General features: G+C 43.8%; 1 protein-coding gene across 1 annotated transcript in view; it reads right to left on the bottom strand.

Moving 5' to 3' along the window:
• Window positions 1-27,252, bottom strand: part of HMCN1 (hemicentin 1) — a 206,510-nt gene that overhangs the window by 64,365 nt on the left and 114,893 nt on the right. Inside the window, exons 38-51 of the mRNA XM_068141310.1 lie at window positions 26,692-26,868; window positions 23,636-23,787; window positions 22,360-22,483; window positions 19,357-19,532; window positions 18,973-19,069; window positions 17,474-17,596; window positions 16,336-16,497; window positions 14,534-14,815; window positions 14,054-14,221; window positions 8,502-8,615; window positions 4,465-4,551; window positions 3,866-4,057; window positions 2,992-3,165; window positions 1,776-1,889 (exon numbers count right to left, since the gene is read on the bottom strand). Of these exons, the coding sequence (XP_067997411.1) occupies window positions 1,776-1,889; window positions 2,992-3,165; window positions 3,866-4,057; window positions 4,465-4,551; window positions 8,502-8,615; window positions 14,054-14,221; window positions 14,534-14,815; window positions 16,336-16,497; window positions 17,474-17,596; window positions 18,973-19,069; window positions 19,357-19,532; window positions 22,360-22,483; window positions 23,636-23,787; window positions 26,692-26,868 (2,142 nt within the window). The remainder of the gene's footprint in view (window positions 1-1,775; window positions 1,890-2,991; window positions 3,166-3,865; window positions 4,058-4,464; window positions 4,552-8,501; window positions 8,616-14,053; window positions 14,222-14,533; window positions 14,816-16,335; window positions 16,498-17,473; window positions 17,597-18,972; window positions 19,070-19,356; window positions 19,533-22,359; window positions 22,484-23,635; window positions 23,788-26,691; window positions 26,869-27,252) is intronic.

A 27,252-nucleotide genomic window follows, 5' to 3' on the forward strand; every position in this document is an offset into this window, starting at 1 on the left:
TGCATTTTAAACTATTTTTAGTACATATATTATATATAAACATACAAAAATGTGTTCAACAGCTGTAGAAGTGCAAACCTGACTACAGCATTACCTAGCCATAGCACTTTAGTATGTGTTTGTTTTAATTCTATAAAATTCAGTGTACTGTAGTCATTAAAAAAAAAAAATAAAACTAATGGAAACTAACATCCCATAAAACATGTGTGAACTGAAGTCCATGCTCAGAATAGCTGGTCAAAACCTCAGCATTTCCACTCCACTGAAACCGCAGTGTTGCAAAATCTTGTTTCCTACTCAATCCAAATGAAAACAGAACATGTAAAAATTCTGAAGCTACCCCCCACCCTGCTCTCATAAGACCTTGCTAATGATTTTAAATGCTTTCAAAGCATTTTCCATTCATTTTGCAATGGGAAATTTTAAATTCTCCCTAATGCTTCCAGTACCAGAACAACTGAGAGCTGCAGTGGCATTAGGGGGTGAGGGGCTTTATGTTGCTACAAGGCCGCACTTCAATAATGAACTCTTTTGTCATCCTCTCATTATTCTGAATCCAATGGGGCCTTATTAATGATTTAGTGTAATTAAAATAACAGCATGGTTACTGTAAGGGAGCAAACCAAACTCCAATTCAGACTAAGAAATAAAAAAAAGATGAAAAATCGTGCCTGACTGAGCCAATAATGAAGAGTTTGAGCTGCTTAGGGGACAACGTGCTGACAAGAAGCCTTGAATGGGAAAGCTTTTGTGCATATGGTATTTCATGGAGGGCTATAAAAACAGTATCCTCTTGCTTTACCTGACTCAAGAATGTTTTCCATTAGAAGTGTTGCAGTTTTAGGCTACGCCTTTAAAATTTAGCTGCAGATTTCGAGCAGAAAAGTAGAAAAATATAAATAAATCACTACTGGGTATAAAAAGGAAAACAAAAGATTATTCCAAACAAATTCACTGGACAAAATGTCTGGGATAAAAGAAGTTGTATCATAACAATATTTCACATTTCACTTCCATTCTAATTCCTTTTCTTTTCTCTTCCTGGCTGTTCTGCTTTGCCTGGGAGATAACAATGCTTCTGGCTAACCTTCAGATAAGAACTAATACTCCTTTCTCTCAACTCCTCTTTTTCCTCTGGTACAAGGGGGATGGGGAGCTTTTGAGGGGGGCAGTGGAGCAGCTTCCCTGGTCTCTTCTGGGGACCAGGGGGGCTTCTGTGTTATTTGCTAATTGTAAATATCTGTATAATATTGTGAACACTGTATCTTTTGTACCTATTCATTGCATTCCATTACAGAGTGTCAGTTTTGCTTGTAAATACAGCTTTCATTTGCTTCTAACTGAGTTACTCTGGCTGAGTTAATGCTGTGGGGGAAACTTCAACCCACCACAAGAAGTTATGAGTCTCCTCCCCTCCTATTTTTCTAGAACAGTTTCTTTGCTCATGAGAGTCTCTGCTCATATCTCCCACTGTGCTGAGCTTGTTTGGTTTAAAAATCATTACCAGAAATTGTTTCAGAAGAAATTGGAGTTCAGCATTTCTTAAACGTCTTTCCCTGAGTGATACAAAGATCTTTAGCCCCACAGCAGCACTTGCAAAAAGGATGCAACAGCCAACTTTTCTGGTGTCTTTCCTCAAGCAGTGCCATGGGGTAATGCAGATGTTTGCTGAACAAGGCAACTAATAGAAATCCTTGTGTTCACCTGGATAGGTAACTCTGCAAAGAGGGATATAGAAGGATGAAAAGAAAATAATACTGGAAGCATTCCCTTACTGTAGACTTTCACTTCATAGTGTTTTGAAGTCTCTCCAGCCTCATTTGTGGCTATACAGGTATATCTTCCAGCATTGTCCTCCTGTGCATTTAGAATCTGCAGGGTTCTTCCACCTGCCAGAAGACATAATTTTTAAATAGCATCTGTATTCTGCTCTTGCTTCCCAAAGATTTAAATTTTCTGCAGCACATCTCCAATCCCTTGGTCCAAACCCTGCCCTGGGAATAGCATTAAAACCCAACTGCTTCCCCCCACCATGTATGTCATGCAATAAACATACATAATTTGCAGGAGTCCTTTGGATCAAGGATCCTGTTGCTTACAGATTCTTGGAGACATTGTTAGCATAGCTCTGTACAAGACATTTCTTGCAGAAGGCTCTGCACTTCATTCATGGGCAAAGGAAGAGGCGTAATAAACAAAGACTATGCAAACACTCAACTAAACCAGCCTATTCAACACACAGGGGTGGATGTGAGTGTCTGAAGTACTTTCCTATTTCAGAGCAGTTCTTGGTAAGAAAAAGGCCCTGAATTCCCCAAGGAAGGCACAGAAGCAACAACCACAACATGAGAACAGTAAACATGAATCTACAAGCAGAGTTTAGGACTCCAAGTGACCTCTTCTCCTAGGACACCCATTACTTTCCTTTCTGCATTGCTAGAAACTGTCCCCCCAGAGAGTATTTCAATTCCTCACTATGTCAATTCATCCTTCCTCTGAACACTGGCAGTTAATAATCCTAAAGTACTTGTTCATCTACATTACTTCAGTGTTACCAATGAAGCTTCTTCCTGTTTTCCACCTCCATAGATTTGCCAGGTAAGAGTTACTGCAGAAACTAAAACCAGCAAGCTACTCATAACCTAGAAAAATTCCACCTCACTCTTTTTCACAACATTTATATCTCACTCCTTCTAATTTCCCCACCTCATTTCAAGCTATTCATATTCATTATTAACTCCAAAGATTTTTGCTTGCCGTCACTGAGCTTCACAGAACAAATGGATAAGTACCTGAACACAAATAAAATGTAAGTAAATAACCAGTTAATTGTGAAGCACTTAAAAAATAATGGAATGGGAATTTCTACACGAGTATAAACTTTGTCCTTAAAGAAATAGGTCCTTTGATTTTCCAAAATAATCTGTGACAGGAAACTAAGCAATGAAAGAATCAAGTGTTCTTATTTCTCAATAACAACAAAACTGTTACCTGGCAAAATGCGGATGTTTCTGTTAGATTCCAAGAGTTTACCATCTTTCAGCCAGGTGATTGCAGCTGGAGGATAGGAATAAGCCTCACAAACCAGTGATGTTGGGCTGTTGAGGATAACAGCGATGTCTTCTGCATTTCCATGGCCATCTGCACCCACAATAGTTGGGGACACTGGGAACATCAAAGTCATTAACTAGATGAAGGACCTCTATAAAACCCCAATGTTCCATTCCCTGTTCAGTTTAGGAATCTGGTGGCAGCCTTAAATAGCTGGAGGACATTCCTTTGAGAAGCACTGAAACCCAGAAGCAGACAACATTCATCAGGTTTCATGACCTGCCCTAAAGTCAGCCCATGTTTGGGGAATCCATACCCTACAGCCTTTGTCAAGCGCAGGTCACAGGAAGCCAGCCACCAGCAGCTGGCAGCCTCACCTTTTGACGATCCTGGAAGCAGCATTTGGTAGGAGGCACGAGGCTAGGAAATGAGGAAACTTGCCACTGTTTGCATTTGGTTATGCAATAAACCCTCATGACAAAAGCCAGTTACAGATGGGTTTGGTTTTTATGAAGGGATCACAGCCTGCAGTGCTCTTCAGATACCTCTTCCTTGACTCAGAATAAGCCAATGTACTTACTGTCCTGCTCATTCTAGTCTGTTATAGTTCCCCATTTTCCAGCTCTTCACTGAAGCACAGAACTGCTGCTCCTAATGAACTACTCTTCCTTGTCAATTACTAAGCTATGAAACTTTAATTGTAGTCAGGCAACTTAAGCACTACTGTAACCAAAGTGCTACAAAAATTCCAGTGTGATTATGTTTTCTCCTGAGATGAATATTTTCTTAGCAAGAGCCAGCCCAGCTGCCTTACCAAGTACATTGAGACTGTAACTTCTGCTCTTCTCTCCAGCTGCATTGGATGCAAGGCACGTGTATCTCCCTGTGTCAGTGACCTGAGCGTTGGTGATTTGCAGGAAACGCCCTCCAGACAGGAATTTGTGATCTTCATCCTCAGTTAGAGATTGCCCATCTTTTATCCAGGTGATCTGTGGCACAGGGTTCCCTTAATGGAGTGAAGGAAACTGCAAATATTAGTTGTTGCACAGCCTCTGGGATAGGCCAAGATTTCTGAAGCACAGCAAAATGCAGTTTCAGATGCTTTTTTAAAGTGTGTCCTTTAGAGAGATGTTTTGGAATATCTATTCTAAAGTCTTCAAAGCTCCTGAGGTAAGATACAGCTCCTCTTGGATTCCACAGGCCTTCAGAAAAGAAACATCACAGCCACTATTCTCTTGGTCACATTTTATACAGCCCTGGGTCCTGCTACAAGCACCAGGTCTAACCTGAGATGTAACAATCCCAGTGAACTCAAAGTTCAGTTAACAAACATCTCTTCATAACCAATACTGATACACATGATGGAGGAGGGTGGAGGGTCGTGTCAGAAGATACCGTACTGTAAACTTTTACCTATGACTTCACATGTCAGGGTAACTCTGTGCTGCTCTTTCACCTTCACATCTTCCAGTTTATTTTCACCCACAATTCCTGGAGGCACTGCAAGCAGACAAGATTACAACCAAGTTAAACACAACAAGGGCACACTCAGCTCCGTCTCAGCAAATGCTTCTCTTAACCACATCAATCAATGAAGAGTGGTCTAGATGTGAGAGGCTGTAGAGCTGACCTGCATGGACAACATTCACACACTCTGTTTTGTGTCCCTTAATTACACAAGTCCACACAAAAGGCCAAAGATCACAGATCAATGAAGCACTCACCTCACTTCATCTTCAGAGCTAGAGAGAACCTCAGGGTGCTGAAGAATACAGTCAGTAGGGCAATGTTTCTGAGAATGAGCAGTGGGCCATGGTGAGGAGCACTAGTTGGAGGGAGGCAGGTTTGATTTCATGCACCAGCAGATTTTAGAAGTTTATAAACCAGTTTTGTCACTTGTATTAATCAGCAAGTGATTTACTGGTTCAAAACTATGTTCCTCAGCTAAAGAGTTATTTGGCTTCCAAGAGTAAATTAAAGTACTTGTGCCTACAAGAAGGCTGCAGAGGGACTATTTCCAAAAGCCTGCAGTGATAGGATGAGGGGCAATGGTTTGAAATTAGAGAAGAGCAGATTTAGACGGGATGTTAGGAACAAACTCTGCACCATGAGAGTGGTAGAACACTGCAATAGGTTGCCCAAGGAGGTAGTTGAGGCCCCATCCCTGGAGATATTCATGGTCAGGCTCAACAAGGCTCTGATCTAGTGGAGGATCTCCATGCTGACTGCAGGTAGGTTGTTCCAGATGACCTTTGGAGGTCCCTTCCAACCCAAACCATTCTGTGATTCTACACAGAACTCTAAGGAAAGAGGTAATTTATTAAAAAGAGTTCATGTGTCTACTCAGTGACCATGTGGGTTGGTTTGTTTCCTTACCAGCATGCTCAAAGAAATACAAGAGATCACCAACAAGTGTGAAGGCATATGCATGTCTTGTGCAAACACAGCTAATTCCACACAGACAGATGAACAACTATTTGGGTCTTGCTGTGCTACAAACTATGTTCCTCTTGGGAAGCAGAAGATAAAATTATAGCCTTAAAATACTTCCCCAGCCCCCAGATAGCTAACTCCGTACAAGGGAACTCTTACTGTAGGGCTAACTGTTGCAGGGTGCCAATCAAAACACTAACCACTTGATGACATGTTTCCAAACAATCTTGATCACCAGGACTACACAGACATATGCTTTTGGATGAGGGAGGGCAGGCTATAACTGCGCTGGTGAGGAGCTCTGATCAACTATTTCTTTCAAAGCAGTGGCCAAAAGAAAATGGCACTACAAATCAAAGTAGGCATGAAGTGTTACAGGTTGAAAAATTAAGTCTAGACATATAAGAAAGCAAGACCAAACTCCAAGGGATTTTGGCAAGTTTTATGATAAAAATGCCAGATGAGGGAGCCAGAAATTACACTTTCATAATCCCATAACATGCAAACTTTCAGTCCAGACAGAACTCCTGCAGAGAGAAGAATTAGAATATATTCAGCAGCTTATTTGTGATCTATCACTAAGCCAGCAGCAAAAGTTTTGTAAAAATAAGAATGACAATAATTGCAGAATTTATGGTCAACAGAGGAGAATAATGTTACACCAGAGTCTTCATAGAATCGTGGAACTGTTTGGGTTGGAAAACACCTCGAAGATCATCACATCCAACCATCAACCTAACACCACCATGGCCATTAGACCATGTCCCAGAGTGCCATGTCCACATGTTTCTTGAACCAGGGAGGTGGTGGCACCACCTCCACGGCCAGCATGCTCCAATCCCTGACCACTCTTTCAGGAAAGACATTTTTCCTAGTCTCCAACCTAAACCTCCCCCAGTACAATTTCATGCTAATGAAGGCTACAGAAAGTAGAGTGAAGAATTAAAAACTGAAAGAGGTTTGCATTTCACTCAACTGGAATGGCAAAGATACTAATTCAGCATAGCTAAAAGCTGGCCTCTGAGCAGGACACGTGGTGAGATGTGGGTTAGTAGAATTAGGCCTGCAGGAAGCTGTGGCCAGTGCTGGCACTGTTAGCAGTTTGTGATATAGTTATGATCAAATTCCTGGCTGTGACTCTACAAGCAATGCAAAAAAGGACTTCTGAATGGCTTCTGGTGTCTAAATGCAAGGAAACAAAGCACTGTCAGCTAATGCAGGAATTAGAGTGGGAAAAATATAATCTAAAATTATAAAACTTAGGGCTTCTAAATCAGGTCAAAAGTTACTATTCATAAACAAACACAGCAACTCATCACTTTGGCCCCAAAATAATACAGTGAGATATCAACATTATTAATTTCCAGTTGTAACAAAGCCACACCAAAACTTCTGCAAGTATTCAAATATTTTTATGCTTACTACCCCAAGTCCTCTATGCAAACTGGCTCACTTGCTGCACCTCCTGCACCATTGTAGAGGAACACTGTCACTGTACAGTTCCCCTTTACAGTGAGCGGGTGAATATTCTCTGTTGCTACCAGGCCACATTCCAGTAACTTTCCTCCAGAAAGACAAAGAAATTACCAGGGGAAGAGGACAGAAAACTGAACAAAGGAATTTTCCACTTAGATCACTTGAAATCAGCTTCATTGAGCGTTTTTCTTCAAGGCAAACAAAGCCTGTGCAATAGAGATTCCCAGAATGCCTGAGAACACCCTGCTACTAAAACCCTCCAAAGAAAACAGTAAAACAATGAATGCTTTTCAGTGTTGATCCATCTCTTCCATTCTACCAGACTGACAGATCCATGAGCTCATCAAACAAACACGAACTGACATGAATGTGAGCTATCCTTTACAGGCTGAACATGCCAAAGGCAGCTGAAGGCAAGGGAAGCTGATCAGCCTGCAGCGCCCCAGAGAAAGGAGACACAGCAAAATTGTCTCCAGTGGGACTGTAGGATAACTGCATAAGGGTTGGTAATTACAGACACAGGTGTTTTCTGGGTAAAATACTCTAAGTCATAGCACGAAACTACACATTAATGGTTCCAAACAGCCATTTGAAGAATCTCAGAATCCCAGCATGGTGTAGGTTGGAAGGACTGAAAATGCTGTGGGAACTGAAGCATCTCTGTGAGGAGGAAAGGATGAGAGACCTGAAGCCTGGAGAAGAGCAACCTGAATGGGTATCCAATGAATGCTAAAGGGGAGGTTGTGGGGGAGAGGAAAGAGGATGGGACCAGACTCTTTCCGGTGGTGCCCAGTGACAGGACAAGCAGCAACAGGTACAGACTGGAACCAAGGAGGTTCCATCTGAACAGAAGGAGAAACTTTGTTGCTGTGAGGGTGCTGCAGCAGGCTGCCCAGAGAGGTTTTGAAGTCTCCTTCTCCAGAGAGACTCCAAACCCACCTGAGCATTGCGACCCTGAGCAAGCTGCTGTGGGTGACCCTGCTTTAGCAGGGTGGTTGGACTAGATGATCTTCACAGGTCCATTCCAACCCCCACCATGCTGGGGTTCAGTGATTCTGTGAAGACAAACCTGACCCAGAAAACATAAAATCCCACCTTTTCAGATCATCTATGAACGGATTCACCTTTTTCATCATGCCCACAGGAGTGTCAAGCTATGACCATCAAGAAACAGGAGAAAGCATGGGAGTCCAGCTGTGGGCATCTCCCAGACTCCTATGCAACTGAATCAACCACCTAACAGAAGCCAGTTTCATTGACATAGTTCCTTTCTAGTTAAGAAACAAACAAGCCACAAAACACAAGTAGCTGCCAGTTATACAACATGATGCCTACAGAATCTTCACTTTAAAATATAAACCAGAAAATTCACACCAAGTGGCTTCTCTTTAACCCCCAAATTTCTATTATCAGACTCACTTCTCCCCCTCCTCCCCATAAGAGCATGTTTTAATAGAATTTTTTTTTTTTTAAATACCAACCAAGTATACAGTAGATTTACTTCTCATCTTCTACTGTAACAAAACTGACCATGCACTTACCTAGGACAGAAAGGTCAAAATCCTTCCTCGCTTCTCCTGCAGCGTTGGTCACCACACACGTGTATTGACCTTCATCTGCTACGCTGGTGTGTGTCAGACGGAGTGTTCTGCCCCCTGAGGAAAGCCAGAAAATGTCCAGTCATTGAAGTCCTGCTCCCACACTGTCCTAACTTTTGTGCTTTGGTTACATTCCCAGCTGTATTTTACTTTCATGTGATCTATTTTGATGTGTTGAATGAGTAATAAGAGAAGGAGCCCCCAACACTAGAAGGACATGGATCTGTTGGAGAGGGTCCAGAGGAGGGCCACTAAGATGATCAGAGGGCTGGAGGACCTTTCATATGAGGACAGAATGAGGGAGTTCAGTCCATTCAGTCTGGAAGAAAGAAGGATCCAGGGAGACCTTAGAGCAGCCTTTCAGTACTTGAAGGGGCTACAGGAGAGCTGGGGAGGGACTTATTCTAAGGACTTGTAGTAATAGGACAAAGAGGAATGGTATTAAACTAGAGCAGGGTAGATTTAGATTGGACATTAGAAAGATGTTCTTTACTCTGCGGTTGGTGGAACACTGAAACAGGCTACCCAGACAAGTTGTGGATGCCTCATTCCTTGAAGTATTTAAGATTGGGCTGAATAAGGACTTGAGCAACCTGATCTAGTGAAAGTTGTCCCTCCCTGCCTGTGGCAGAGGATTGGAAGCAGATGATCTTTAAAGGTCCCTTCCAACTCAAGCTATCCTGTGACTCCTAGTCTGATCATTTCTGCACAAGCTCTTCCTCAGTGCTTTTAGATTTGTGTTTAATATTGACCACACTACTCCTCCTAACCAGCAACTTCCAAACTACTCTGATGTATCCCCTTTTTTCCCCTCCAGGAATTACACTTAAGAGGACTTTGAGGCATTCAGACATGTTGTGAGAATTTCTAGAGCAAGTCAGCGACCAACAGGAACAATCAGTGAAAATTCTGAGTTTAGGCAGAGAAACTCAACCCTGCTCCACACAAGTCACTCGAGCTCCAGGCAGAGATTCAGAGCACATGTAATTCATTGATCAGCACTCTGGATGTGGCAGGATGAGTGTTTGCAACATGTGTGATTTGTGAACAAACTTCTAAGCAGGAAATCTGACAGAATACAAGACAGCAGAATTTTCATTCCTGAGTGCTTGGCTGTATTGAGAATCTAAATGATCTAAAGATAATAAAGCCTTGCTGGCACGTGTGTGTGCAGCAAAAAAAAGTCTGTTTTTATAAACACATAAAAACAACCCTTACAGGTTGAGGAATAAAAATCCCATTGTTCTCTTCCAGCATTTCTATCAGTTGTAACAACAGCACTGGTTTCCATGCAATGTTTTAAACTAACAGAATTCTCTTAACACTGTGCAGAGCAGCTGTCAGGGCACACTCACTGGCTTAAAAGAAAGATTTGCAAGTATGCATGACTTGCTGGAAATCAGCTCTGCAGAGAAGGAGATGATCTCCTGGGATGAATTCATAAGAGTGTGGCTAGCAGATCAAGGCTGTCTTTCTCCCCCTCCCCACTCTGCCCTAGTGAGGACACATCCAGAGTATTGTATCTTTGTGTCCAGTTCTGGGCTCCGCAGTTCAAGAGGAAACTATCAGAGAGAGTCCAGTGGAGATTGCAAAGGTGCTGAAGGTCCTGGAACATCTCTGTGAGGAGGAAAGGACCCTGGGACTGTTTAGCCTGGAAAAGAGCAGCCTGAGAAGGGATCTAATCAATGCTCAGCAAGAGCTAAAGGGTGGCAGGTCAAGAGGATGGGTACAGACTCTGTTCAGTGGTCCTCAGTGACAGAGCATGGAGTAACAGACACAAACTGAAACCCAGCAGGTTCCATCTGAACAGGAGGAAAAGCGTCTTTGCTGTAAGGGTGCTGGAGCCCTGGAGCAGGCTACCCAGAGAGGTTGTAGAGTCTCCTCTGAAGAAATTCCAAATCAGTCTGAACCCTGTGATCCTGGGCAAGCTGCTATGGGTGACCTGGCTTTAGCAGGTAGATTGGACTAGAAGATCTCCAGAGGTCCCTTCCAACCCCAGCCATTCTGTGATTCTGCAAGAGCATCAAGAATATCCTCACTTTGCTGCAGCAGGGTAACTTGTCTTTTCTTTCTTGTTGGCAGAGGAACAGCAAAGCAAACATCAGTGAGTATTTAGATGCAACAGTAAATGTGGTGGCCATCGTTCACCTTTCCCAGTTTCTCATTCATGGTCACTACCCCACCATACATCACACACAAACTGTACAGCTCCTGCCTGTAGATACCCATAGGGCCTCATTCTTGGGATATATCCCAGAAATTTATGTTCCTGGTAATGTGCTTTGAAGGAAGAAACTGTTGACCTGCTTGAATGGATGTGCCTCTCCCCAAGGAATTCTACCTGCAGTGCGAGACTGAGAAAGGCCCAGTTACAGTCTTGCAGCCTCTTTGTCACACCTTGCATAAAGCCTTGTAACAAAAAGAATGAAGTAGATAAACTGCTACCTGCAGGAGACTAACTCTCTCTAGTATCACAAACCATCTCACACCCAGAGACCCAGTGAGACAGGATATGATTTTCCATATTTAGCTAAAATTTAGTAAAAGCTTTTCTCCTTCCTATACCTACTACACAGCTTGGTGCATGGTCTGCAAGGAAAGCAGATACTGTAGGGTGGACTGTTTTCTTCTTATTCTCAAGGCTATGTAGGAAGCATCATCAAAAGGAAACAATAACAAAGTATTTGAATTAACAGATTAAAAGCTGCCAGCAGTGTGTCCACACATTTAAATCATCTGCAGTGCCAAGTATGTTTTCCATCAACAGAACCAAAATCCTCTTTTGGCAAAGTGTTTCACCTCCTAAATTGGTTGAAGAGGGGGATTTGTGGTTGTTGTTTGGGATATTTCACAGCTGCACAAACACAAATAAAGTTCCAAATGCCATGCTGGTTATGGATCACTATCACAACGTGAAGTTCTGAGATGAGCTTCACAAAAGCACAAGGTTTGCTGGGAAGCAAAACACTGAGTTCTGGCCTGTTTCCCCCTCCCACTGCAGCTAAGGTTCAAGAGACAATAAACATCTTTCTGTCTCTCACCCTTCCTGGCTCTGAGATCTGGGTGGTGCTGTTAGTGTGGGTGTAGAAATCAACAGACAGAAGGCAAACAACCAAGCCCAGCAGACATTATTTTTGTTGATGGCAACTTTGCACAAAAAAAGAATGCATGTCAACTCAGATGGAGTTATACTGGATACTATCATACACCCACTCCTTTGTCCATGTGCCAGATGTAAAAATGGGAATGCAGAATACAGGACTACCTGTAATCACAGAATCCCAGTATGGTGGGGGTTGGAAGGGACCCCATGAGTTCTTGTTGTCCAGCTCCCCTGCTAAAGCAGGGTCACCCACAGCAGGTTGCCAAGGATCACAGTCTCCAGGTAGCTTTGGAGTCTCTCCAGTGAAAGAGACTCCAAAACCTCTCCAGGCAGTCTGCCCCAGGGCTCCAGCACCCTCAAAGCAAAAAGTTTTTCCACTACATTCAGATGGAACCTCCTGGGTTCCAATTTCTGCCCATTGCCCCTTGTCCTGTCATTGGGTGCCACGCAACAGAGTCTGGCCCCATCCTCTTGACCCCCACCCTTTAGCTCTTGCTGAGCACAAATCAGATCCCCTCTCAGGCTGCTCTTCTTCAGGATAAATAGCTCCACAGCTTGCAACCTTTCCTCCTCACAGAGATGCTCCAGTCCCCTCAGCATCTTTGTAGTTTCCACTGGACTCTTTCCAATAGTTCCCTGCCTCTCTTGAAATGCATATCCTAGAAACAGACCACATGTGGCTTCACTGGTGCAGAGTAGAGGGGAAGGAGACCCTCTCTTGACTTACTGCTGGCCATGCTCTTCTTCATGCACCCCTAATATTAAAAGATATATGAACACAGAAAATCCTGACAAAAATTAATCCAGTCCTAGCTGAGCTTCTAAACTCTTCCCAGTTCCTATACCTGATAGTGTTCTTGTGCTCATGATGTACAGTGTTTTGGCTTTGCCACAGTAGCTATACCAGAGCACTAGCAACTTCATCAAAACTTATGAAAATAAGATTTCTGGCTGTGAGTGGCAAACCCAAGATCAAAGCAACACCTTAGTTGCTGTCTACACATCTCAGCTGTAACCAGATACTTAAGTACTACACGTTCCACGTGTCTGGGGATCAACTTTGCAAAGTCAACATGAACATATTGCTTGCTTGGTGAGCATTTTTGGTTGTAATCTCAAGGGTTGCCACCTCAATTTCCTACTGCAAACACCAAGGTTTGACATCACTGCAGCTGCAAGTCAAGTACCCTCACTTCCCTACAGTACTGAAGACAGATGGTTTCAGGAACAGGCAACAAAACCCTCCTATTTTGGACACCTCTGTCAATTACCACTGCCAATTACCACAGGCATCTGAATTAATCCTTTGTAAGTTATTCCATCTTGAAAATTCAATTTCCTGATGAATTTGATCTGTTTCTCCATTTGCCAATCAAAAATTGCTCCAGATACCCCAGCCTAGTCTTGCTAATGCTGTGTTCTCTGCTGTCTTTGACCACCTCATTCCAGCTTTGATTAGACATCTGACCATCAGATTCAGTTAGCTCCAAGACCAGGAAGTATTTACTTCTAGTTTCTGAGGCTCATCAAGAGGTTTCCCCTTGTTTCTACATACAGACCACAGAAACGAAAGATATTTTGTTTACTGTCATTTGTATTCATTCCCTCAAAGATTTTTCTTCTTTAATGGGTAAAATAACAGTGAAGAGAAAAACTAATCGTGTGAGCAAGCTAATGTAGTATTCGTGCCCTAGTGAAACAAGTTGACAGAACCACAGAATTGGTCCAGTTCAGAAAGACCTCTAAGACCACTGGGCCCAACTGTAAACCTAAGACACTCGTGGTTATTAAACCATGTCCCAAAGAGCCCTGTCCACATCTTTCTTGATCACCTCCAGGGATGGTGACTCCAGCATCTCCCTGGGCAGCCTGTTCCAATGCCTGACCACTCTTTGCAGGAAAGAAATTTCTCCTAATATCCAACCTAAACCTCCCCTGGCACAACTTCAGGCTATTTCCTCTTGTTCCATCACCTGATATAAGGGACAAGAGCCTAACTACACCTCACTCCAACTTCCTTTCAGTGAGTTGTAGAGAGCAATAAGGTCTCCTCTCAGCCTCCTCTTCTCCAGAACAAACTACCCAGTTCCCTCAGCTGCTCCTGAGAAGTTCTCCAGACCTTTCACCAGCTTTGTTGCCCTTTACTAGACATGCAACCAGCCCCTCAATGTCCTTCTAGGAGTAAGGGGCCCAAAACTGAACCCAGTATTTGAGGTTTGGCCTCACTAGTGCCGAGAACAGGCACACAATCACTTCCCTACTCCTGCTGGTCACAGTACTGCTGACCTAGGCCAGGATGCTGTTAGCCTGCTTGGCCACCTGAGCACACTGCTGGCTCATGTTCAGCTGGCTTCCCTTTTTTTTCTCCTTTAAGTGACTACAGCTTTTGTACCTGAGAGGATTCGCACTGAGTTGTTCAAAGTGACAGGCCACCCATTCTTGAGCCATGTTATTGACGGCAGGGGAATTCCTGAAGCTTCACAAAGCAGGGAGATGGGATTCTTCTCCACAATGGTGATGTTTTCAGGTGTCTGCAGGTAACCAGCAATGCTTGGGGGAACTGGAAGAGCAAAAAGAAAATACATGCTTCAGAACAAACAAAAAATTCGGTTTGCTCTCAGTGATCAGATTAGGTTTGTTCATATGATGAAGAGATTTGGACATCTCTGCTATGAAGAAAGACTGAGAGACCTGGGACGGTTTAGTCTGGAGAAGAGAAGGCTGAGAGGGGATTTTATCAATATCTATAAATATAGGAGGGTTTGGTGTTAAGATGAAGGGGCCAGGCTCTTTTCAGTGGTGCCCAGTAATAGGACAAGGAACGATGGGTACAAGCTGGAGCAGAGGAAATCCCCATTCTGCACATACTCACCATGAACATTTAAATCGTATTTTCTATCAGCTAGCCCTGCCACGTTGGCGGCAACGCAGACATAGCGGCCAGTGTCTGACACCTGGGTGTTTTTCAGCTGAAGGAGGCGACCACCGTGAAGTATCGCGATGTCCCTTTCACTGAGCAGCGGGTGGCCATCCTTCATCCATGTGATCACTGGCTCTGGAATGCCCTCTGCCCTGCACTCCAAGGAAATTTCCTTTCCTTGGGTGACGATGACTTCTGATGGGTGGCTGCCACTGTTTAATATAGTTGGTCGAGCTAAAGGGGAAAAAGAAACACAGTACAGAAATCAACTGGAAGCTGCAAATCAGCATCTTCACCTGTTTCTGAACAGAACAGCCACCAAGGTTGTTGATAAAGCTTTTAATAAAAACCAGGTATTGTAAGCTACTGATGGCAAATAAGTTAGGGGCACTCTGTGATTCACAGCAATTTCCACAGGACCAAGAAATAACAAATCATCTCTCCCCATCCTCTACCACATGAAGTACAAATGCTTTTTAAAATATAATTTGCAGGCAATTCTAAAAATGCCAACACAAGAAAAAATTAAGTTAAAGATGACTGCCCCAAATGTCATCAATCCCTACAGAGTTTTGAAGACTTCCTCTTTCACAAGGTTGTTTAAAAATGCCTCCTTTTACTCCTGGCTGAAATACAGAAGTACCAGTAAAATCCAAAGAAATCTGAATTCAATTATTTGACATACTACACTTTGGTGACAAGTATGTTCAGGGAGGTTCTCCTCCTCCTCTGTTCTGCCCTGGTGAGACCACACCCAGAATACTGCATCCAGTTTTGAGCTCCACAGCTCAAGAGAGACAGGGATCTGCTGGAGAGAGTCCAACAGAAAGCTATGAGGTTGATTAAGGGACCTGAATACCTCTCCCATGAGGAAAGAAAGACTGAGTGACCTGAAGTGGTTTAGTCTGGAGAAGAGAAGGCTGAGAGGGGATCTTATCAATGTCTATAAATATAGGAGGGATGGGTGTCAAGATGAAGGGGCCAGACTCTTTCCACTGGTGTCCAGTGATGGGACAAGGAACAACAGGTACAAGCCGGAACACAGGAAATTCCACCTCAACATGAGGAGAAACTTCTTTACTGTGAGAGTGATGAAGGACTGGAACAGGCTGTCCAGAGAGGTTGTGGAATCTCCTTCTCTGGAGACTTCCAAAACCCACCTGGATGCATTCCTGTGTAACCTTCCCTTGTGATCCTGCTTTGGCAGGGGGATCTGACTTGATGATCTCTGGAGGTCCCTTCCAACTCCTAACATTCTGTGATTAAAAGCACTTTTAACAGGCATACGCAATGTGTTGGTCAAGATTTGAGTCCTAATTGTCAATATTTTAATGAGGATCATAGACTAGTTTGGATTGGAAGGGACCTTTAAAGGTCATAAAGTCCAGACCCCCTACAGTCATCAGGGACATCTGCAACTTGAACAGGTTGCTCAGAGCCACAAACAACCTGACCTGCAATGATTCCAGGGATGAGACATCTACCACCCCTCTGGGCAACCCAGGCCAGTGTCTCACCATCAAAAATTTCTACCTTCTCTCTAGACTAAGTCGCTCTTAGTTTAAACCATCCCCCCTTGTCCTGTTGCAACAGGCCCTGCTAAAAAGATTTACTTAATGTTCTCCCCAGAGTGCCCTTAAATGATCCTATAGCTGAAAATCTTGCAGCTTAACACCACTGTGCTTGTAACTCTCGTAGCTTCACTCTCTTGCAGCACTGGTAAACCAGAAACAGAATTCGTCATAATAACTTACTGTGTACTTGCAAATTGTATTCTTTTGTTGCACTTCCAGCAACATTTGAAGCAATGCAAGTGTAAGACCCCGCATCAGACTTTGCAGCAAGTGAAATCTGCAGCTGTCTGCCTCCAGACAATGTCCGCACCCTTCCCGACAGGTCAGCCACCAGTGGAGAGCCTGCAGGAGACATTATTTGAGACAGAACCATAGAACAGGGTACTGAGCTTGCTCATGTGCTGTTAAGTCCAGTGGATCATTCAATAATCACTGAGCTGCACAACTGTCCATGTTAGAGCTGCTCTACTAGAGTTTTGCCAGGCACCAGGTTCTGAGGGCTTCCCATACTAATTGCTGACTCCAGGACCTGAGCTAAAGCACTGCAACCCTCACCACACTCACATCCATCCAGATAGGTTTGGACACCTCTACTGAGCAGCAAATCCCACACTTTCAGTTTCTAATTGTCTCAACCCAGCACAGCCAGTGCTTAGGAACATGTCATTTAGTTCTCACAGCCAACCACCTGTCTACTGCGTGTCAGACAGAGTATGTCACAGACTTCCACTCAGAAAGGCCTCAGCAGAATCATGACAGCTAAGTAAGACTGCAATTAGGACAAGGGGCATAAACTGGAAGTGCCACATCAATAGGAAGAACAACATCTTTGCTGTGAGGGTGCTGGAGCAGGCTGCCCAGAGAAGTTGTGGAGTCTCCTTCTCTAGAGAGATTCCAAACCCACCTGGGCATTTTGATCCTGGGCAAGCTGCTATGAGTGACCCTGCTTTAGCAGGGGGGTTGGCACAGATGATCTCTAGAGGTCCCTTCCACCACCACTTCCCCCTGCCCCATGCTAGGGATTGCTAGGGATTCAGTGATTGAGAGGAGTTCAGTGCTTCACAGTCTATTTTTAAGTCAGCTCAGGAGGAGACTCTGCACTTTGCCTCTCTTGCACACCTTTGAGATACCTAATCCAAGCAGAGCGGAAGGGAAGAATCTGCTGCTGTAGTTCATGTTATTCAATATCAGGACTGTTAAGATAATGGCATGCCTGAATTCCTCATAACACACCATCTGAAATGTTCACAGAGCAAGAACAACAACTTGCAGAATTACCACATTTGCTCTATAAATCAGACAACAGACAGGTACCCACCATTCTTTTTCCAGGTAAGACTGGGTGGTGGGATGCCACTAGACTCACACATCAGGCTTATCAAGCTCCCTTCAGTTACTGTCAGTTGAGTGATGTCATCTGAGCCATAAATACTTGGAGACACTGAGAAGAAAGGCCAAGTGATTGCAGTACTTGAAATACAACGTTACCAGCCAACAGCAAGACCCATATGACTCTGATACACATTTATCATGTAAAGTGACTCCGACTCTAACAGCCTGCCTCCTTCATAGTCTTAGCTAATAAACCTACAGAGAGCACCATAAGGTCACTTTTAAAGTTCAATCTTAAGCTTTTCCTCTGACTGTATCCTGCATAAACTCACTGGCTGCCACGTGAACATTAAGGACCCCACACTTCAATTGCCCTACTGTAGCAGAGTGCCAGTTTTGCTCTGCGGCTCTGAGACTGCAACCTAGGTGCAAATACAAGGGACCACTGTTTTCACTCTGACTCTCAAAGTCTTAAAGAATTCCATTTCAATCACTAGGTAAACGATATTTGGCTCCTTGAAGCAGGGGAACCAAATTAAAAGAGACCAAATGCAAATATGATGGTACAGGAAAAAAAACCCCAACAAACATCCACTCAAAAATCATTGATTAAAATAAATACCCTAAGCCACATTCAGCATTGAGCCACAGAAAAATGCTATTAACACTCTTTTTATGATTCAGTATTGATAACTTGATTAATTGATATTGATTGGACCAAAGCTGAAGGAGGGCAGATTTACACTGGATATTAGAAAGAAATTCTTTACAGTGAGGGTGGTGAGACACTGGAACAGGTTGCCCAGGAAAGTCATGGATTCCCCCTCCATGGAGGTGTTCAAGGCCAGGGTGGTTGAGCCCTTGAGCAACATGGTCTATTGGAAGGTGCTCCTTCTCATGGCACAGGGGCTGTAACAGGATGATTTTTAAGGTCCCTTCCAACCTAAACCATTCTATGAATCTATGAACTTTGCAGAGCAAATAAAGCTTTTATTTATCTGCATTTCCTGCATTAATAAAGTGGAAAGTGAGTAGGTTACTTATGGCATTAGAGTGCACAAATAGGAGGTATGGATGCAACCAAAGTAGCTACAGCTCTAACTTACTATCACACATCCAAACCCAGCAAGACAAAGGCCTGGGAAGTAGCTGACATTAATTTAGAACCAAACCAAAGTGAAATGGCTGCAGCTTCTTGGGCCCCTTAAGCTACAGCACTGATAATGACATCTGCCTGTCTGAAGCTCTGCAAATCATTGGAGGTGTTCAGGAGGAGACCTGATGGGGTGCTTGGTGCCATGGTTTAGTTGTTTAGGTGAGTTGGACACGATGATCTGGAAGGTCTCTTCCAGTCTGGTCTGGTCTGTTCTGGTCTAGTCTATTCTATATGAGAGTTTATGAACTACAGAGGAGTTCAGTGCCTCATATCCTAACCTCACTCTGCACTCCTTTCCCCATTCCTGGAATAAACTTAATAAATCTTACCCCAGATCTTCACATTGTAGTTCTTTTCAGTTTTCCCAGCAACATTTGTGGCTTCACAAGTGTAACGGCCAGTGTCCTGGACTTGAGCTCCTTCAATCTTGGAAGAAAATGGAAACCTGGGTGATTTCTTCTGACACTGTTACACACGAAACTTGCAGGGAGAAGTGGCCCATGTTTCAATTCTGTTTTTACGTTAGTCTCCAGATATTTGTAATACAAATACTACACATAACTCCTGCAAAATATCCAGGGCTCCATAACCTCCCTCACTCCTCACCCTCAAATGCACAGGGGGCTAATAGCTATTCAAGCTCTAACAGGTGCCTTTGTGGTGGGTACAACCCCAGAAAGCAATTGTCACCAGGGCCCACCTGCCCAGTTTACCTTTAGTATGCTTCCATCTTCAGAGATGCTGAGACCTGGCTTCTTCAGCAGGGGTCGTCCATCTTTAAGCCACATCAGCTCAGGTGGGGGAACAGCATTGCTCTGGCAGAGCAGCTCCATTGCTTGACCAATGAGTGCTGAGACATTTTGCTCCTCTCCCATGATGTTTGGTGGAACTACAGCAATAATCAAAACAAAGGACTTTGCAGGCTTTGCAGGCTTCCCAGAGCAAGCATGCTATGGAGTTAACAGTCTTCATTCAACAAAAATAAAACCACAGAATTGTTTTGGTTGGAAAAGATCTCTAAGATCATCAAGTCTGTGACCTGCTCCAGGGGACCCTGCTCTGTCAGGGTGTTTGGACTAGACCTTTCAAGGTCCCTCCAAACCCCTAACATTCTGTAATTCTGCAATTCCAACTGTTGACCTAACACCACGATGCCCATGGTGGCCTTGGTTAAAGCCCTCAAATAATCCACAGGGATTCCCTTGGCTTTCTTGTAATTAAAAAACATACAGCACGATCACAGTAAACTCTTGACATGAATGCAACATTATATGTGCAATTAAAAGATAGACAGAATGAAAACACTGCTAGCAGGAACTCCTTTGCCTGGTTACGTGTATCCAGTGGGATTTTTATGCTTGTTGTGTAGTAAGACTGTTCAGTTTCCCCGGCAAAACATAAGAAGCTTTATTGTCACATTTCCTTTGCTTTGCAATCGTTTTGCAATCGATTACTCCAGAAAATGAGTCTCTGATGGCATAAAATATTAGGGTAAGAAGAAGGGAAGCAGTGGGATTGCCTGTGAGAAATACTCTGGGCCTCTCTCTGAAGAACAAGACATTGAACTAATCAGCACACGTGAGAGTATGAAAGGTCCCAGAGTGGTACTCAGCAAAGCAGTAATGCAATTCTCAAGATGTCCTGGAAAATAACATGAACAATGAAGTCTTGTTTTTCTTGCACAGGCAGTACTAAGCAGAACAGCTGATTTCACAGTTTGGAAATAATTTAGGGAAAAGTCTGGTCCCTGTGGATAAGAAATACAGTAACTGGGAAAAAAATTAAAACCCTGTTTATCTTAATCTGTTTGTAGAATTCCCAAAGGCCCAGATTCTTTATGGGTGTTGAGGAACTGACAATTGGAAGCTGCAGAAGGCAAACTGATTTCCAAACGCTTTTCTACCAATTACTTTTCCTCTCAGCTTAATGAACTGAAATGTGCACAAAAGGAAACTGGGTTTGTGAAACAGAGAGGCAGACACTAAAGCATTTGTTTCTGAAGGGTTTAAAATTACTCTAATTATGCTCTTGGTAACTGTATGTTACCCAGATTGCTAGGCTGGCTCAGAGCACTGCACAATTCTAACCACCTCAGCTCCAACTGCACTCCAAATTATTTTCCTCCTGTGACTTCTTAATTAAATTATCCACATGAGGAAAGTCCTGAGGCTAATATTCATTTTTGGTGACAGCCTCACTCAAGATGGTCCTGCAGCTGAGTTCAGCGCCAGCCAGCTTCTAACACAACAGAAAATTTAAACACCCACAAGTTCTGTTGGAAGAAGCCCAGAGGAGGACCACAAGGATGATTCAAGGGCTGCTACAAGGATAGGCTGAAGGAACTGGGGTTGTTCAGCCTGGAGAAAACTCGACTCTGGGGGGACCTTATAATTACCTTCCAATGCCTGAAAGGAGCCTATGGAAAGGCTGCAGAGGGACTTTTCATAAGGGTGTCTAGTAATAGGTCAAGGGGGAATGGTTTGAAGCTGAGGGAGAGTAGGTTTAGACTGGATCTTGGGAAGCCGTTCTTCAGTATGAGGGTGGTGAAACTCTGAAATAGGTCACCCAGGGAGGCTGTGGATGCCCCCTGTCTGGAGATGTTTAAGGCCACGTTGGATGTAGTCTTGGCAACCAAGTGTAGTTGAGAGGTGTCCTCCTGCCTATGGCAGGGAGGTTGCAGTAGATGATCTCTGAGGCCCCTTCCAACCTAATAATGCTTCCAACTGACTCTTTACATTTCATCAGCTAAAGTGGACAGAGGTTTCAGGAAATAAGAGAGAAGCAATCAATACGTCCATGCCACTTCTGTGGTCACACATACATACACACCATAAACATAGACATAAAACATTGGCCATGCCAGAGTGCTGACCCTCCAAACGGCCCCTTGCAGAGGCAGAAGCACAAGTCACAAGTATCCTAACCACAGGGCATTTACAAGGAAGACAATTTTGAAAGCCAAACACAAACCCAAAAATAGCCTGGTCAACCATCCCTATTCATCTTAGAAAACAGGGAAGCTTCTAGCTTCTCTTGCAAGATTTTCCAGTCTCCTGCTGAGGATTGCCATAAAGCAGAGACTGTTAGAGCCAAAACAGTTTCTTCTCCACTGACCTCCTGAGAGCAGAAGCAAAGCCACAAAGGTTCTTCAAATCTAAACTCCACAAATCTCCACATCTGGTATCGTAAGATCTCTAAGACACATGACAGATCACTGCCCATGGCAGGGTGTTGTAATTAGATGATCTTTGTGTCCCTTCCAACCCAAACCATTCTGTGATTCTATCCTTCTTTACATATTGAACTTGTAAATTCGCTGTTGTCACTGCAATTCCTTGTGGACACAAAGAAGAACATATTCACATACTAATGTGCATATGTATAGTTTGTACTTACACACCCATACCTCCCCATCACTATACCTCCCATTATGGGTTGGAACCATTTTAATCACTTTACCTTCCTGGGGGTGTTCAAGAAACATGTGGCCATGGCACTTTGGGACACAATTTAATGGCCATGGATGTGTTAGGTCAGTGGTTGCACTTGATGATCTTGGAGGTGTTTTCCAACTCAAACAATGCTGTGATTCTATGATAGCATTTGGAACATTTTTATCCAATGTCGCTAAAGGTCTAGGCCACAGTGTGTTTAATGAAAGCTTTGTGAGCAGTTCTCATGCCCCCAAAACAAATGAATTTGTCAGAAAATCTCACCATAGACCCTGAGGTCAATCTCTCTCTGGCTTTCCCCTGCAGCATTCACTGCCACACAAGTGTACCTTCCTGTGTCACTGATCTGAGCACTGGTCAGCACCAAGACTCGGCCCCCAGACAGAACCTGCAATGCAAGCACAGCACATTCAGAGTATACAGCTCAACACATGACAGGAGCAGAGAGAAGGATTTCACATTTAAATACTTGCTTTGCCATTGCTCCCCACAATCTCTTTGTTCCCTACACACTGCCCTCTGCTCTGTTGTTCCCTTTTGATGGAGACTCATAGAAGCAGAAGTCTAACCCCACACAGGTCCATAGGGAACTCCTGGCATTCCAAGTGTTCACAGGAGCTGGACATTTCTGCCTCTTAGAAGTTTCAAACATTCTGTCACAACTTGTGTCTGTGCCCTGTGAGCTGTCCCAAGAGAATACAAATATCCCCTTTTCCTTTGCACACCACAAAATTAGCTCTCAAAAAGTAACCATGCCCTCTCATTCTAACTGAAGATTTTTTCTGAATTCCCATTTTATGTAATGATTTATGACATGACCCTTAGCTATATGGATGTCTTAGGATAGGAATACGATCCAATTTCCTCCTTTTGTCAGTAAGTGAAAAAATTGTTGATGCAAACTCTTGCTCAGCATGAAATTAAGTGAAAGGACCATCTTATTTCAGTGTATCTGTACCTTCCACTTCACTCAGGAGTTACTGGACCTAACTCACATCAATAACCTAGAGTAAAACCTCTCCTATGGGGGCAGGCTGAGAGAGCTGAGGCTGTTGAGCCTGGAGAAGAGAAGGCTCAGGGGAGACCTTTGAGCAGCCTTTCAGTACCTGAAGAAGGCTTACAAGAAAGCTGGGGAAGGACTTTTTACAAGGGCCTGTAGTGATAGGATGAGGGGCAATGACTTAGAGCTGGAAAAGGGTAGATTTAAACTGGAGATTAGGAAGAAAATCTTTACAGTGAGGATGGTGAGGCACTGGCACAGGCTGCCCAGGGAGGCTGTGGATGCCCCCTCCCTGGAGGTGTTCCAGGCCAGACTGGATGAGGCCTTGGGGAACCTGGTCTAGTAAGAGGTGTCCCTGCCTATGGCTGGGTGGTTGGAACTAGATGATCTTTAAGGTCTACCCAACCTATTCCATTCCATGATTCTACTAGACTTTTGTTTACAAACCCCTAATTTATTCTGTTCCATTAAACTGCAGCAGTTTAAAGGCCTCTCAGCACAAGAGGAAGGACCACAGATAGCAGGATTTGAACCCAGTACCTGGAGTCCATCACTAAAGCTGGAAACAGGGCTACCATCTTTAAGCCACGTCAGAATAGGGGCAGGGATGCCTCTTGCTTCACACTCCAGTCGCACTGGGTTATTAACCACCACTGTCACCATCTCACTGCTGCCAGAGATTGATGGTGGGACTGTAAAAAATCAAAGAAAACAAAGCTGAATCAGCTACAGAGGAGCATTAATCACACTGAAATGAAATGGGCTGCTTACTTTTAGTCATGACTTCTCTTTCTGCAAGGCACTACATTGCTGGAAAGGTTTCTCATGTTGAACTCCTGTCATTTGTTTGTTCTGTGCCAAATCCTGCTCTTTCTTTGCATAAGCAGTCAGATAACTTCAATGAAACTACTGTGAGCAAGGTAAGGAGGACTGGGCCTGCAGCCCAGAGGACAGCTGTGAAACACAGGAACCACAACATAAAACCAGAAAACACTGCTGTAGACTTTTATAGTATTCCATTTAGGCCTTATGAAAGGCATTAAGAGTGGTGAGGATTCAAGAAAGAAGTTTGTCTTGTAAACTGCATAAAGCAAAGAGACACAGAGAGTAATAAAATGGCCTTGCAGAGCATATGGGAACATTTACCAGATGAAACTGTGTAACATCTGCCTGTCTGATGATAAAAAGCAGCTGAATGGAGCACCTCAAAACCCTCACTAGAGGTATACAGCCTAGCACATTTTGTAGAGCTGTGTTAAAAAGGAAGACAAGGAGTATTAAAAAAGGGAGATACTTCATTTATCAGGAGAAGCAAACCAATTCTATTTGCTCCTGCCACTAATAACTTAGTAATAAAGCTTGAGTCAGTATCCATACAAAGTTTAATACTTGGAAGTCCCACCTAGAAAGAGATGAGAGTGGTGTGATCTACTTACACATATCCTTTGTGAGGGGAAAAAGAATAATGCTGTGTGCTGAAAACAACATCCATTAATAAATTCAGCCTGTAGCTCTCTTAGATCAATTCCAGTAATAGCAGAAAAAGTAGAAAAAAACCCAAGTGTTACTTTATACTCTTCCCCCCCCACATGCACACAGTTTCCCTGTGTCTCTACAATAATATCCATTGTTCTCAAATGCCTGAAAAGCCTGGAGTGGTGAGAAAGAAGTGGAAAGCATTGATACAATGAACTCACATGAACACACTAAAGTGGAATCGAACCTGCTTCCTGCAGTAGGCCTGCCTGCTTCCATTCCATGCTAAACTGCAGGACCAAGCATCGCTTTTAATGCAAAAATGATCTGGTAACTTTCACCATAGCTACTGCATCCACAACACTACTAACAACAGAAGTGGTTTGTATGACCAGGAATGGACCCACACAGCTGCTCATTCACAGCACCAACTGCCAAGCAGAGATCCAGAGCTCAGGATCAGTAAAGGCAGTATAACTTCCACAGGATCCCAGCATGGTAGGGGTTGGAAGGGACCTCTGGAGAACATCCAGGCCAACCCTACTGTTAAACCAGGGTCACCCATACCAGATTAGCCAGGATTACAATGTTCAGGTGGGTTTGGAATCTCTTCAGAGAAGGAGACTCCACAACCTCTCTGGGCAGACTGCTCCAGGGCTCCAGCACCCTGTCTCTCTTGAACTGCAGAGCCCAGAAATGGACTCAGTACTCCAGATATGGCCTCATGAGGGCAGAGGAGGAGGAGAACCTCCCTCAACCTGCTGATCACACTGTTCTTGGGATTTGACACTTCAGTACGTTCTCCATTAAGTAGACAATTCTTGCTTCCACTATTTAGAGGGAAAACCCCTCATGTCTTCTGTCCTCAAACTCACAAACTCTAAATAAACTGGATAATAAACTTTGTGGCAGACTCAAAAATCATTCTACTGTATGCTTGGCAGAAGGCAAGCTGAATTAAGTAAGTCATGCATAGGTGTTTCAGCTTCCTTTGCAGAAGGGGAAACAGTTTTATGTCTCTAGGTCACAAAGATTTTAGTTCCCTAGAAAACTCTGGACACATCCACTGAAATTCCACCACCCATAAAAAGACACACATAGATGTAGGAGTTATTATTAATTTTTCAGTTTAAGCAGAATAATGACCTTGGCTCTAAATACTTCCTGGTAATTAATCCCTGGGTGGGGTTAACCTTTGTCCACATCTTGAGCCATCTCTTTTTCCCATGATGATCATTAATTCCCTGGAAATGTACTGCCCAACTCATTATTTGTTAATTAATGTCAATAGCAACTGCATACTCTGCCTGTGTCTCAGCTGGGGACACTGCCAAATCTGGGCTAGAGTTTTGCATGGAAGCCTCCCACAGAAAGCCAGCTACATGCATATGCATGTTTCAAAGATAAGAATTTGGATGATATCCCCATCCCAAAGACACTGAAATCAGTGGAAAAGCTCCAATTTGGCTTCTGATCAGGTGTCTCATGTCTGCAAACACCCACACTTCCACTTCATCTCACTAGAAACAGTATATTTTTCTTCTGAACTCTTAGATTATGAAAGCGCATTTGACCTGTGTCCTTCCTTTATCTACTGTGAGCTGTAAACTCATCTGAACCGGATCAAAACCTTCTTGTGAGGGTGCTGGAGCCCTGCAGCAGGCTGCCCAGAGAGGCCGTGGAGTCTCCTTCTCTGGAGAGATTCCAAATGCACCTGGACATTGTAATCCTGGGCAAGATGCTGTGGGTGACCCTGCTTTAGTAGAGGGGGTGGACTGGATGATCTCCAGGGGTCCCTTCCAATCCCCACCAGTGTGGGTTTCTGTGATAGAGCATAACCCAGCAATTGCCTGGTCTTTCAAATTGCTGAAATAAGCAAGTCATATGCTAAAGACTTCCACAAGTCTGCTGTCTCTGCTCAGTCTTCCTAGAAATTATTTCCCTATCTTTTCTTGATTAAAAACCTTTATTCTAACAACACTGAAAAACAGAAGAGTGCCTTTTCTTCTCTCTGACCCCTGCTGTGTCCCTCCCAGCATGACAAGTGATGGTAAGCTTGCTCAGCAGACTTGAAATTGAGAGTAAATATTGGTGGCCTTTGCACATTTTTTACTACTTACCATGGACCTGAAGGCTGTAGAACAACTCAGCCGTGCCTGCTGTGTTGACAGCCACACACTTGTAGACACCAGTGTCAGAGATCTGAGCACCCTCGATCTGCAGAACCTGCCCTCGGTTCAGGAGCGTGGCGCTGGCAGCGCTGCTAAGGGGACGGTTGTCTTTGTACCATGTGATAGCTGCAAAACAACAGGAAAGGTGGAAAAGTTCCCCAAAATACTCCCACTGCAAGCAATGGGACCAGAGCCTTCCAACTTGCCATCTTAGCTTTCAGATGCTGAACAACATTAGCAAACCAATAATGACAATCTCAACATGAGCCAGCAATGGTTGCTGGCAGCCCAGAAGGCAGCTGTGTGCTGGGCTGCATCCAAAGCATTGAGAGCAGCAGGACAGGGAGGAGACTCTGCCCCTCAGCTCTGCTCTGCTGAGACCCCCCCATCTGTAGTGATGTGTCCAGTTCTGGTGTCCCCAGCACAAGAATAACATGGAACTGCTGGAGCAGGTTCAGAGGAGGCCATGAAGATGATCAGAGGGCTAGAGAACCTCCCCTATGGGGACAG

This window comes from Melanerpes formicivorus, unplaced genomic scaffold (genome assembly GCF_026170545.1).
Source record: "Melanerpes formicivorus ecotype bairdi unplaced genomic scaffold, bMelFor1.0.p_v2 SCAF_7, whole genome shotgun sequence".
Taxonomy (NCBI): domain Eukaryota; kingdom Metazoa; phylum Chordata; class Aves; order Piciformes; family Picidae; genus Melanerpes; species Melanerpes formicivorus.